Raw genomic sequence first — 13,855 nt, 5'->3', positions numbered from 1 at the left:
TATATATATATATATATATATATGTAGAGCAAACCAGTAACTCACAGAGAGATACAATTATAAAAGTTTATATATGCCTCCTCACTGCAGGGTTCCTGCCTCTATTGTGTCAATGTCAAGTTGCACAGTGCTCATTTATTTATCATATGTCAGGCAGGATCCTGCTAGCAGCTCCAGTGCAGGGAGAAGGACAGTGGCTCTTGTTCATCTTTGCATCCCTAACACAATACCTGGCACGTGATAGGTGTGCAATCAGTGTTTATTGGATGAAAGAATGAATGAAGCTTTTATGCCCGTGGCGCATACATGCAACAAAACATTTATTTAAAAAACACTGATCACTCACTTACAATGTAGATGGTACAATGCTAGACAATGAGCTTTTTCCAGCTTCCTTCCTTCCATCTCCTTGTGTAGGTCAGGTGAAAATATAACTTCCTACTTAAATCTTATGTCCCGATTTCTATACTTTGTTACATTGACTTTGTCATGCCAATCCATAGGGGTCTCCTGCCTCGATAACGACTTTAAGATATGATGATAGGAAATGGTAACTATGACCAAGAAGCAGGGACTCTCCAAATAACCAAAAACTGATAGTCATTTTTATAGATCCTCTGCCCTATCTCTCAACCATTGCCTAAACCCTGTCTCCAAATTAGCTGTGATGAAGCTATGGATTTCTAATATTTGACCTTGACTCAATCTCCTATATATTCTACCTTTTTAGTTTCCCTAAAAGAGATGCCTAGATATCAGAGACTGGAACCTCTAGCCTGCAGGTTTCCCCTAATCCTACTCTTAATGTTGTCAGCATTGTAACTAAGATCTGACTCCATTTATGAGAGCCATGAGTATAGCTTGGAGAGGAAGAGAAAACAGGCTGTAGTCATGGCTCTGTCACCAGCTAACTATGAGATGTTGGGTCAGACACCCCACTCAGAGTTTGGAAGGACAGACTTTTAAAACCATTTCCTGAAGTTTTTGGAGTCAAAACTCTAAGAGACCACAAGGTGGAGATACCTCCTTTATATAAGTAAAACTTTTGCACTGCCACAGAAGGTATAACATCTCCCCATTAACAGAAGGTCAGTTTAGAGCTTCTTCATCAAAATAAGAAAAAAAAAAAAAATTTTGCCAGTGCTTAATCTTACAGAATTTAGTTAACTATTAAAAAACTTTAAAATGTACTTGGATGAGAAAGTCCATACTTTAACCAAACAGGATTAAATTTTATTAACCCTGATTCTGTTGTTTACTTTTAAAAGATACTTAATTTTTAAAACAAAAAGATTCTAATATAATTATCCTACAAATGAGCAGTATTAATATAAGCATAAGACCTTTATTCGCTTCAAGCTTTAGCAAAATCGCATTGGTGTCCCTGTCACTTTCTTCCTTTCTTCCTTTTCCTTCCTTAACTAGAGAGAGAAATCAGAGTGTCAACTTAATAAAATTACACTGGGTTATGGAACATTTTTGTTTCTCTAAAACTAATCTCTATATTTGATTTAGGTTTCCATTTATTTAAATATCTCCCTTCGGAGTTTTCCCTGCCTCATGAGAACTCTGGGAACATGATCTTCAGACCTCCAGGAAATCTGATTGTTCTCTGTAACAATGCTGAGCCATCTACCAGCTTCAACAAAAACAACAAAATTGAATTTTCTTTTCCTTCCTTCCTAACGCTCTTGCTTTTATTGTCGAGTATTTACCCAGAAATAGGGGGAAAAAATTAAAATGCAAAAATTGAATATTATTGGGACTTCCCTGGTGGCACAGTGGTTAAGAATCTGCCTGCTAATGCAGGGGACACGGGTTCGAGTTCTGGTCCAGGAAGATCCCACATGCTGCGGAGCAACTAAGCCTGTGTGCCACAACTAGTGAGCCTGCGCTCTATAGCCCACGTGCCACAACTACTGAGCCCACGTGCCACAACTACTGAAGCCCGCGTGCCTAGAGCCCATGCTCCGCAACAAGAGAAGCCACTGCAATGAGAAGCCCGAGCACCACAACGAAGAGTAGCCCCTGCTTCCTGCAGCTAGAGAAAGCCCGTGCACAGCAACAAAGACCAAATGAAGAAGCTTCAAGATGGCAGAAGAGTAAGATGCAGAAATCACCTTCCTCCCCACAAATACATCAGAAATACATCTACGTGTGGAACAATTCCTACAGAACACCTACTGAACGCTGGTAGAAGACCTCAGATCTACCAAAAGGCAAGAAACTCCCCAGGTACCTGGGTAGGACAAAAGAATAGGGGCGGGATCTGCACCAGTGGGAGGGAGCTGTGAAGGAGGAAAGGTTTCCACACACTAGGAAGCCCCTTCGCGGGCAGAGACTGCGGGTGGCGGAGCGGGGAAGAAGCTTCAGAGCCGCGGAGGAAAGCACAGCAACAGGGGTGTGGAGGGCAAAGCGGTGAGATTCCCGCACAGAGGATCGGTGCCGACTGGCACTCACCAGCCCGAGAGGCTTGTCTGCTCACCCGCCGGGGCAGGCGGGGCTGGGAGCTGAGGCTCGGGCTTCGGTCGCAGCGCCGGGAGAGGACTGGGGTTGGCTGCGTAAACACAGCCTGAAGGGGCTAGTGCGCCACTGCTAGACGGGAGGGAGTCTGGGGAAAAGTCTGGACCTGCCGAAGAGGCAAGAGACTTTTTCTTGCCTCTTTGTTTCCTGGTGCGCAAGGAGAGGGGATTAAGAGTGCTGCTTAAATGAGCTCCAGAGACTGGCGCGAGCCACGGCTATCAGTGTGGACCCCAGAGACGGGCGTGAGACGCTAAAGCTGCTGCTGCTGCCACCAAGAAGCCTGTGTGCGAGCACAGGTCACTCTCCACACCTCCCCTTCCGGGGAGCCTGTGCAGCCCGCCACTGCCAGGGTCCCATGATCCAGGGACAACTTCCCCGGGAGAACGCACAGCGCACCTCAGGCTGGTGCAACGTCATGCCGGCCTCTGCTGCTGCAGGCTCGCTCCGCATCCGTGCCCCTCCCTCCCCCCGGCCTGAGTGACCTAGAGCCCCCAAATCAGCTGCTCCTTTAACCTCGTCCTGTCTGAGCGAAGAACAGACGCCCTCTGGCGACCTACACACAGAGGCGGGGCCAAATCCAAAGCTGAATCCTGGGAGCTGTGCGAACAAAGAAGAGAAAGGGAAATCTCTCCCAGCAGCCTCAGGGGCAGCAGATTAAATCTCCACAATCAACTTGATGTACCCTGCATCTGTAGAATACATGAATAGACAACGAATCATCCCATATTGAGGAGGTGGACTTTGGGAGCAACTATATATATATATATTTTTTACCTTTTTCTCTTTTTGTGAGTGTGTATGTGTATGCTTCTGTGTGTGATTTTGTCTTTATAGCTTTGCTTTTACCATTTGTCCTAGGGTTCTGTCTGTCCGATTTTTTTTTTAATCACTTAAAAATTTTTTTTCTTAATAATTATTTTTTATTTTAATAACTTTATCTTACTTTATTTTATCTTCTTCTTTCTTTCTTTCTTTTTCTTCTCCCTTTATTCTGAGCCATGTGGAGGAAAGGGTCTTGGTGCTCCAGCCAGGCGTCAGGGCTGTGCCTCAGAGGTGGGAGAGCCATGTTCAGGACACTGGTCCACAAGAGACCTCCCAGTTCCATGTAATATCAAATGGCGAAAATCTCCCAGAGATCTCCATCTCAACGCCAAGACCCAGCTCCACTCAATGACCAGCAAGCTACAGTGCTGGACATCCTATGCCAAACAACTAGCAAGACAGGAACACAACCCCACCCATTAGCACAGAGGCTGCCTAAAACCATAATAAGGCTACAGACACCCCAAAACACACCACCAGACGTGGACCTGCCCACCAGAAAGACAAGATCCAGCCTCATCCACCAGAACATAGGCACTAGTCCGCTCCACCAAGAAGTCTACACAACCCACTGAACCAACCTTAGCCACTGGGGGCAGACACCAAAAACAACGGGAACTACAAACATGCAGCCTGCGAAAAGGTGAACCCAAACACAGTAAGTTAAGCAAAATGAGAAGACAGAGAAACACACAGCGGATGAAGGAGCAAGGCAAAATGCCACCAGACCTAAGAAATGAAGAGGAAATAGGCAGTCTACCTGAAAAAGAATTCAGAATAATGATAGTAAAGATGATCTAAAATCTTGGAAATAGAATGGGCAAAATGCAAGAAACATTTAACAAGGACCTAGAAGAACTAAAGATGAAACAAACAACGATGAACAACACAATAAATGAAAGTAAAAATACTCTAGATGGGATCAATAGCAGAATAACTGAGGTAGAAGAATGGATAAGTGACCTGGAAGATAAAATAGCGGAAATAACTACTGCAGAGCAGAATAAAGAGAAAAGAATGAAAAGAACTGAGGACAGTCTCAGAGACCTCTGGGACAACATTTAACGCACCAACATTCGAATTATAGGGGTCCCAGAAGAAGAAGAGAAAAAGAAAGGGGCTGAGAAAATATTTGAAGAGATTAGAGTTGAAAACTTCCCCAATATGGGAAAGGAAATAGTTAATCAAGTCCAGGAAGCACAGAGAGTCCCATACAGGATAAATGCAAGGAGAAACATGCAAAGACATATATTAATCAAACTATCAAAAATTAAAAACGAGTAACAAATATTAAAAGCAACAAGGGAAAAACAACAAATAACACACAAGGGAATCCCCATAAGGTGAACAGCTGATCTTTCAGCAGAAACTCTGCAAGCCAGAAGGGACTGGCAGGACATATTTAAAGTGATGAAGGAGAAAAACCTAAACCAAGATAACTCTACCCAGCAAGGATTTCATTCAGATTCGACGGAGAAATTAAAACCTTTACAGACAAGCAAAAGCTAAGAGAACTCAGCACCACCAAACCAGCTTTACAACAAATGCTAAAGGAACTTCTCTAGGCAGGAAACACAAGACAAGGAAAAGACCTACAATAACAAACCCAAAACAATTAAGAAAATGGGAATAGGAACATACATATCGATAATTACCTTAACTGTAAATGGATTCAATGCTCCAACGAAAAGACATAGATTGGCTGAATGGATGCAAAAACAAGACCTGTATATATGCTGTCTGCAAGTGACCCACTTCAGACCTAGGCACACATACAGACTGAAAGTGAGGGTATGGAGAAAGATATTCCATGCAAATGGAAATCAAAAGAAAGCTAGAGTAGCAATTCTCACAGCAGAAAAAATAGACTTTAAAATAAAGACTATTACAAGAGACAAAGAAGGACACTACATAATCATCAAGGGATCAATCCAAGAAGAAGTTATAACAATTGTAAATATTTATGCACGCAACATAGGAGCATCTCAATACATAAGACAAATACTAACAGCCATAAAAGGGGAAATCAACAGTAACACAATCATAGTAGGGGACTTTAACACCCCACTTTCACCAATGGACAGATCATCCAAAATGAAAATAAATAAGGAAACGCAAGCTTTAAATGATATATTAAAAATGATGAACTTAATTGATATATATAGGACATTCCAACCCAAAACAACAGAATACACATTCTTCTCAAGTGCTCATGGAACATTCTCCAAGACAGATTGTATCTTGGGTCACAAGTCAAGCCTTGGTAAATTTAAGAAAATTGAAATCGTATCAAGTATCTTTTCCGACCACAACGCTATGAGGCTAGATATCAATTACAAGAAAAAATCTGTAAGAAATATAAACACATGGAGGCTAAATAACACACACCTTAATAACCAAGACATCACTGAAGAAATCAAAGAAGAAATCAAAAAATACCTAGAAACAAATGATAATGAAAACACGATGACCCAAAATCTGTGGGATGCAGCAAAAGCAGTTCTAAGAGGGAAGTTTATAGCAATACAATCCTACCTTAAGAAACAAGAAACATCTCAAATAAACAACCTAACCTTACACCTAAAGCAATTAGAGAAAGAAGAACAAAAAAACTCCAAAGTTAGAAGAAGGAAAGAAATCATAAAGATCAGATCAGAAAAAAATGAAAAAGAAATTAAGGAAACAATAGCAAAGATCAATAAAACTAAAAGCTGGTTTTTGAGAAGATAAAGAAAATTGATAAACCATTAGCCAGACTCATCAAGAAAAAAGGGAGAATATTCAAATCAATAGAATTAGACATGAAAAAGGAGAAGTAACAACCGACGATGCAGAAATACAAAGGATCATGAGAGATTACTACAAGCAACTCTATGCCAATAAAATGGACAACCTGGAAGAAATGGACAAATTCTTAGAAATGCACAACCTTCTGAGACTGAACCAGGAAGAAATAGAAAATATGAACAGACCAATCACAAGCACTGAAATTGAAACTGTGATTAAAAATCTTCCAACAAACAAAAGCCCAGGACCAGGTGGCTTCAGAAGTGAATTCTATCAAACATTTAGAGAAGAGCTAACACCTATCCTTCTCAAACTCTTCCAAAATATAGCAGAGGGAGGAACACTCCCAAACTCATTCTATGAGGCCACCATCACTCTGATACCAAAACCAGACAAAGAGGTCACAAAGAAAGAAAACTACAGGCCAATATCACTGATGAACATAGATGCAAAAATCCTCAACAAAATACTAGCAAACAGAATCCAACAGCACATTAAAAGGATCATACACCATGATCAAGTGGGGTTCATTCCAGGAATGCAAGGATTCTTCAATATACGCAAATCAATCAACGTGATACATGTTGCTCAATAGATGCAGAGAAAACTTTTGACAAAATTCAACACCCATTTATGATAAAAACCCTGCAGAAAGTAGGCATAGAGGGAACTTTCCTCAACGTAATAAAGGTCGTATATGACAAACCCATAGCCAACATCGTCCTCAATGGTGAAAAACTGAAAGCATTTCCACTAAGATCAGGAACAAGACAAGGTTGCCCACTCTCACCACTATTATTCAACATAGTTTTGGAAGTTTTAGCCAAAGCAATTAGAGAAGAAAAAGAAATAAAAGGAATCCAAATCGGAAAAGAAGAAGTAAAGCTGTCACTGTTTGCAGATGACGTGATACTATATATAGAGAATCCTAAAGATGCTACCAGAAAACTACTAGAGCGAATCAATGAATTTGGTAAAGTAGCAGGATACAAAATTAATGCACAGAAATTTCTTGCATTCCTATACACTAATGATGAAAATTCTGAAAGAGAAATTAAGGAAACACTCCCATTTACCATTGCAAGAAAGAGAATAAAATACCTAGGAATAAACCTACCTAAGGAGACAAAAGACCTGTATGCAGAAAATGATAAGACACTGATTAAAGAAATTAAAGATGATAAAAATAGATGGAAAGATATACCATGTTCTTGGATTGGAAGATTCAACAATGTGAAAATGACTCTACTACCCAAAGCAATCTACAGATTCAATGCAATACCTATCAAACTATCACTGGCATTTTTCACAGAACTAGAACAAAAAATTTCACAATTTGTACAGAAACACAAAACACCCCAAATAACCAAAGCAATCTTGAGAAAGAAAAACAGAGCTGGAGGAATCATGCTCCCTGATTTCAGAGTATACTGCAGTAATCAAGATAGTATGGTACTGGCACATAAACAGAAATATAGATCAATGGAACAGGATAGAAAGCCCAGAGATAAACCTACGCACATATGGTCACCTTATCTTTGATACAGGAGGCAAGAATAAAGTGGAGAAAAGACAGCCTCTTCAATAAGTGGTGCTGGGAAAACGAGACAGCTACATATAAAAGAATGAAATTAGAACATTCCCTAACACCATACACAAAAATAAACTCTAAATGGATTAAAGACCTAAATGTAAGGCCAGAAACTATCAAACTCTTAGAGGAAAACATAGGCAGAACACTCTATGACATAAATCACAGCAAGATCCTTTTTGACCCACCTCCTAGAGAAATGGAAATAAAAACAAAAAAACAAATGGGACCTAATGAAACTTCAAAGCTTTTGCACAGCAAAGGAAACCATAAACAAGATGAAAGACAACCCTCAGAATGGCAGAAAATATTTGCAAATGAAGCAACTGACAAAGGATTCATCTCCAAAATATACAGGCAGCTCATGCAGCTCAGTATCAAAAAAACAAACAACCCAATCCAAAAATGGGCAGAAGATCTAAATAGATATTTCTCCAAAGAAGATATACAGATTGCCAACAAACACATGAAAGAATGCTCAACATCATTAATCATGAGAGAAATGCAAATCAAAACTACAATGAGATGTCATCTCACACCGGTCAGAATGGCCATCATCAAAATATCTACAAACAGTAAATGCTGGAGAGGGCGTGGAGAAAAGGGAACCCTCTTGCACTGTTGGTGGGAATGTAAATTGATACAGCCACTATGGAGAACAGTATGGAGGTTCCTTAAAAAACTAAAAATATGACCCAGCTATCCCACTACTGGGCATATACCCTGAGAAAAGCAGAATTCAAAAAGAGTCATGTAGCAAAATGTTCATTGCAGCTCTATTTACAATAGCCAGGACATGGAAGCAACCTAAGTGTCCATCGACAGATGAATGGATAAAGAAGATGTGGCACATATATACAATGGAATATTACTCAGCCATCAAAAGGAATGAAACTGAGTTACTTGTAGTAAGGTGGATGGACCTAGAGATTGTAATACAGAGTGAAGTAAGTCAGAAAGAGAAAAATAAATACCGTATGCTAACACATATATATGGAATCTAAAAAAAAGAAAAGAAATGGTCAGGGGCTTCCCTGGTGGCGCAGTGGTTGAGAGCCCGCCTGCCAATGCAGGGGACACGGGCTCGTGCCCTGGTCCGGGAAGATCCACATGCCGCGGAGCGGCTGGGCCCGTGAGCCATGGCCGCTGAGCCTGCGCGTCCGGAGTCTGTGCTCCACAATGGAGAGGCCACAGCAGTGACAGGCCCGCGTACCGAAAAAAAAAAAAAAAAAAAGATCAAAAGAACCTAGGGGCAAGACAGGAATTAAGATGCAGACCTACTAGAGAATGGACTTGAGGATACAGGGAGGGGGAAGGGTAAGCTGGGACAAAATGAGAGAGTGGCATGGACATATATACACTACCGAATGTAAAATAGATAGCTAGTGGGAAGCAGCCACATGGCAGAGGGAGATCAGCTCGGTGCTTTGTGACCACCTAGAGGGTTGGGATAGGGAGGGTGGGAGGGAGGGAGATGCAAGAGGGAAGAAATATGGGGACATATGTATATGTATAACTGATTCACTTTGTTATAAAGCAGAAACTAATGCACCATTTTAAAGCAATGATACTCCAATAAAGATGTTTTAAAAAAAAAGACCAAATGCAGCCAAAAATAAATAAATAAAATAAATAAATTTATTTTTAAAAATTGAATACGATTCAATGTTATGCTGTGTTTGAAACATCAGGGCAGTGTTTAGTTCCTTCTCCCTTGAAGCTTATTAAACTCCTTACATAATGCATCTTGTAGTTATGAGTGGCAGCATCATGGACATAAATGAAGAACCTGTTTCTAGAACTAGAAGAGGTGCTGAGTCCTTAATTGCAAGATGCAGTAAGCAACCATGCTTGCTAAATATTTTCTCTCACTGGATTCATCCTTCTGCTCCTGAGACAAGGTGTTCTTCTATGAAATTTATTTAAACCAACTCTATTAGATACTGAGACCTCTATCTATTTATTATCAATATATTAAAGCCAAAAGAGAGCCTTAATAATCCTTCCATCATAGTTATAAGATTGTTAAGTAGTACTTTATTCCAAATTTGGCATTGTGAATCAGTGTTTATAATTACTCCCAAAATGGATTCTCATACTGAAATTCTTTAAAGACAATTTAAAATTACATCATGTACAATGGATGTGCTTGTAATTAAAATATTCTCTGACTTATTTTCTTTATATATCTTGTGGTTTGGACCTTATTTTACTATAAAAATTTAATTTTTCATCCTAGTTTTAAAATCCCTTGATGTCCTACTACGTGCAGCTCTGTAACTAAACAGAAAGATCAAAGAGTCTGTAGATCATGGGCAGGTTGGAACGGGACTCAACAGATTCTAGGTTTACATGTGTCAAATAAACAGAAATGTTTGCTAGGTCACGTGGTTACCAAATAAAGGACCTTCTGGTTAGGTTTCACAGAGCTATTCTCAGGGCAAGGCAAAGTGCCCAAGTTGATACAATCATAAATAATATATAGTCACCAACTTTAAGAAGCTTATAATTTAGTAACAGCATAAGACAACATGACCTGAAATAAGCCTCAATAAGAAAACTGCCATGAAAAGATTCAAATGAAGAGTAATGGGGGATCGAAAATGGGAGTATCAGGGCTGAAGAATGAAGTTCAGTGATTAAGCAAGGATTTGAGGAGGAGGGATGGTCACCTTATGTGAAAGTTAGACTGTACCCACCACAGCAATAGACATCCTGATGAAGAAAATTTAATATTGTTATATGTGTTGATTCTTCTCCTATCTCTTTCATTTTTATGTTGTTTTGAATGATGTTAAAATTAATAGTGTTAATTTTAAATGCACTCTTAAACAATTATTATAAAATTGTATGAACTGAACAAATGCCCATAAAACCTAATCAGTCCCCATTAATTTAAAATTTGTGATAACTTGTATATCAAACATTTCTGTTGTCAAACACTTTTGGCAAGGTTACTATAATTTAAGAAGGAGATTTAAAATTTTACAAAAATAGTTTTCAGATATCCTTAAAAATTTTTAAAGGATACGTACATAATCAAATAATCTGCTAAGTACCTGTAATTTGCTTGTGTTTATTAGAATGGTTCATCTAAGAACTATCAATTAAGCCTTAATAGCTCAGTTTTAGTTACCATGTATTCTTAAAAGTATTTAATTAATTTGTGTTTCTTTTAAAATATCATGTAAAACATTATGTAAAATTTAGAGTTTCCATCAGGTCTTAATGGAGTCTCCCATTTGGTTTGACTTAGTGAAATAATACTAGATAAAGGCCTTGAAAACTCATCTTCGCTTAAAGGGCATACAGTAGTCTCCAGGGGAGACTTCTTCCATCCCCCCCTGAGCGATCGGTACCTGACCTTTCTGTCCTCTTCATAAGTAGACTTATGATCTACAAGTGCTAATGGAGGTTCAGGTCCCAGGTAAGAAAGCTGAGACTTGGACCGTTGCCGGATGGAAGCTCTGTAAGTAAACAGAAAGATGAGTTAGCCTATAAATTATGGGCAGGTTGGAACAGGACTCAGCTGGTTCCGAGTTTACATCACTTGTGTCAAATGAACAGAAATGTTTGCTAGGTTACATGGTAACCAGATAAGGGAGCTTCCTGATAAAGTTGATAGAGCTATTCTTAAGGCAAAGCTAATCAGTTTGGTTGCTGTGGACAGCAGGCTAGACCCTGATTCAGAGTATAACCGAGGAGGGAGAAAGAGAAGGGGGGCAAAGTTGTTCCACTAGTCCACCAAAAAAATGTCCAAGACTCAAATCCATTCCAAACCCACATGGTTCTACTAATTGCTATAATGGCAATGGTCCATCACTGTTACCTCCCTTCTGTTTGTAGGCTGTAGTTTTGTTATCTCTCCTTCTCTCCCTCTCTCTCTTTCACCCTGATGTTTGCTTTAGCATAATGCCACCTGGATACAAATGGACCAGTAGGAGGAAAGAGGGCCACTAGTGAGGTTTTCTCCAGGCTATATACTGCCCATAGGGGTGGAGTCAGTTAACAAATCTCTTATTGAAATATAATTTAACTTGGTGTGTTCATTCATTCACTCAACAGAAGCTTACCGTGCACCTACAACATGCAAACCAGTGCCAGGTGCTTTGGGGGATACAAAGACTGGTCAATTAGAGACTTCTCCCTAAGGGGCTTTATAGAAGAGCAGTGCATGCATCCAACCCTGATGTAAGGGAGAATGTGGTAAGTGCTATAAGGCAGATTTAAATAAACAGTATGGAAATTTAAAGGAAAAAGGAATGTATGTCAGGTGTTACCATAAAAAGTTTCACAGAGGAGGTGGTTAAAGTAGGTTCTGGGTATCTGTAGGCTGGAGGGAAGAGCATTGTTGATTGACAGAACAGTATAAAGAGAAGCATGGAGACAGAGTTACTAGTTATATATACTTAGTATAGAGCAGATACAGGAAGTAATTGATTCAAATTGTTTTGTTTTTTCCCTGAGATTTCTGGGAAGGAGACTCCTACTCTCCTCTAGATTAAACTTGAAAGTATGTGACACTGGAAGCTGTTGGCAATTATGTCAAGGAAAGAAGCTTCCTGAAAAATGAATACTGAAAAATAAGTAGAGCAGAGAAGGAAAGAGAAAGAAACCGTATGTATCTTGGACAAATCATCGAAGCCCCAGCCTTGCTTGATGCCAAAGCCTCCTTGGACTATTTATTGAGTTATGTTAACTTATTCTTTCCCTTTAAAGGTTAAACCAGGTTGGCTTAGGTTTTCAGCCATTTACAAATAGAGTCTAAGTGATAGAGGCAATCCTGAAGACTTGAGAGGACGGAAGTTACACTATCAAAGCACTTAATCTGAAGAAGTACGGCGTAAAGAGAATGATTTAGAGATGAGGAGACCTGCATCGGCTGTGGTAGTGTGATCTAGATGGAGCTATTCATAAGTCTCTCTCTGTCATCCGTATGCAGGTGAAGTTAGACTAAAACAAATACCAAGGTGGTGCCTGCCTATTATTGATGCTCATCTAGCCTTCTTGAGAAGGCAGCAACGCATCAACTGCATGACTCTAATTTGTTCCCATGTTCTGTTGATGGCATCGCCATCCCCTTAGTCACCAGGTTCAACAGGCACATTTATGTCAAGTCCTCCATCTTCCTTGCTCTTGCTCAAACTATTGCCAAGTCTCACTGTGATCAGGCATGAAACCACACCTCACCCCGATTCCCTGCTACCACACTGGCCTCCGGGACACCCCAGTCCCCTCCCACTTGGCCTGAAACTCTGCAGCAATAGAGTCATCTCTTCAAGTTAGGTTAACTAAGGTTGAGAGGTCATCTCCCAAAAGTATGAGAAATAGGTATGTGTCAGCTAGAGAGAGCAGAGTGCATGACAGGGCTGAGACTTAAGGTTATGGACCTAAATAGAAACTCAGAGCAGTAGAAGCCAAGGTAGGAGTATGTGCAGAAGAGGGCATCAAAATATAGCTGCCTACAGCCCAGTTCTGAGCATGGAAGACCTTGATCCTCGTCCCCTCAAATTTCTACTACTTCATCTTATATTTCTTAAATCTCTCTTTCTCTCATTCCCTGTTGCCCACCATTCCACTTGTCTAGCATAAGCTGTCCCAGTGAGACCATGGGCAGTAAGGGTGTGAGACAGGGGCCTGACCTGCCCCCTCCGGTCTGCCATAAACACCAGCATTAGAATTCTATCACACCCCTTTTCAGAAACTACAACATCTGCCCCTCCCTTCCTCAGAAGCTGAGTGCCACTTCCCACCACAAATAAAAACAGCTAATTTGGGAATATATGTTCTCTCTGTCAACATTATTATTTAGGAAATTACTGTCATCCATGAAATTGCTCTTGAACCTAAAATACATTACTAAAGAGAGACTTAGGCATCAGAAGGACTGAAGCCAAGGAAATATGATACAAATGAACATTTCAATGAGTCATCTTAAAAAAACGATCTGTCAGCATACACAATAAGATATTTTTAACAGACCTTCTTACTCAAACTTATAAATCTTTCTCTGCAGGAGGTTAATAGCTACTTTCTGTGTATAGGTGGTATTTCTGTGTTTCTCTTCCCAGTCACCCAGATGGAGAATTTGTGAGAACTAATAGCTAAATAGGAAATATTTATATTAAAAAT

The 13,855-nt window shown here is 40.0% G+C and overlaps 1 protein-coding gene across 3 annotated transcripts in view; it reads right to left on the bottom strand.

Annotated features, from left to right (window-relative positions):
• ABCB11 (ATP binding cassette subfamily B member 11) overlaps nucleotides 1–13,855 on the bottom strand; it is an 83,846-nt gene that overhangs the window by 24,252 nt on the left and 45,739 nt on the right. For all 3 annotated transcript variants that reach the window (XM_030852482.2, XM_030852486.2, XM_030852479.2), the window contains exon 17: nucleotides 11,088–11,190. In XM_030852482.2, coding sequence (XP_030708342.1) covers nucleotides 11,088–11,190 — 103 coding nt within the window. The remainder of the gene's footprint in view (nucleotides 1–11,087; nucleotides 11,191–13,855) is intronic.

This window comes from Globicephala melas, chromosome 7, assembly GCF_963455315.2.
Source record: "Globicephala melas chromosome 7, mGloMel1.2, whole genome shotgun sequence".
Taxonomy (NCBI): Eukaryota; Metazoa; Chordata; class Mammalia; order Artiodactyla; family Delphinidae; genus Globicephala; species Globicephala melas.
This window is presented reverse-complemented; position numbering and strand designations above follow the sequence as displayed.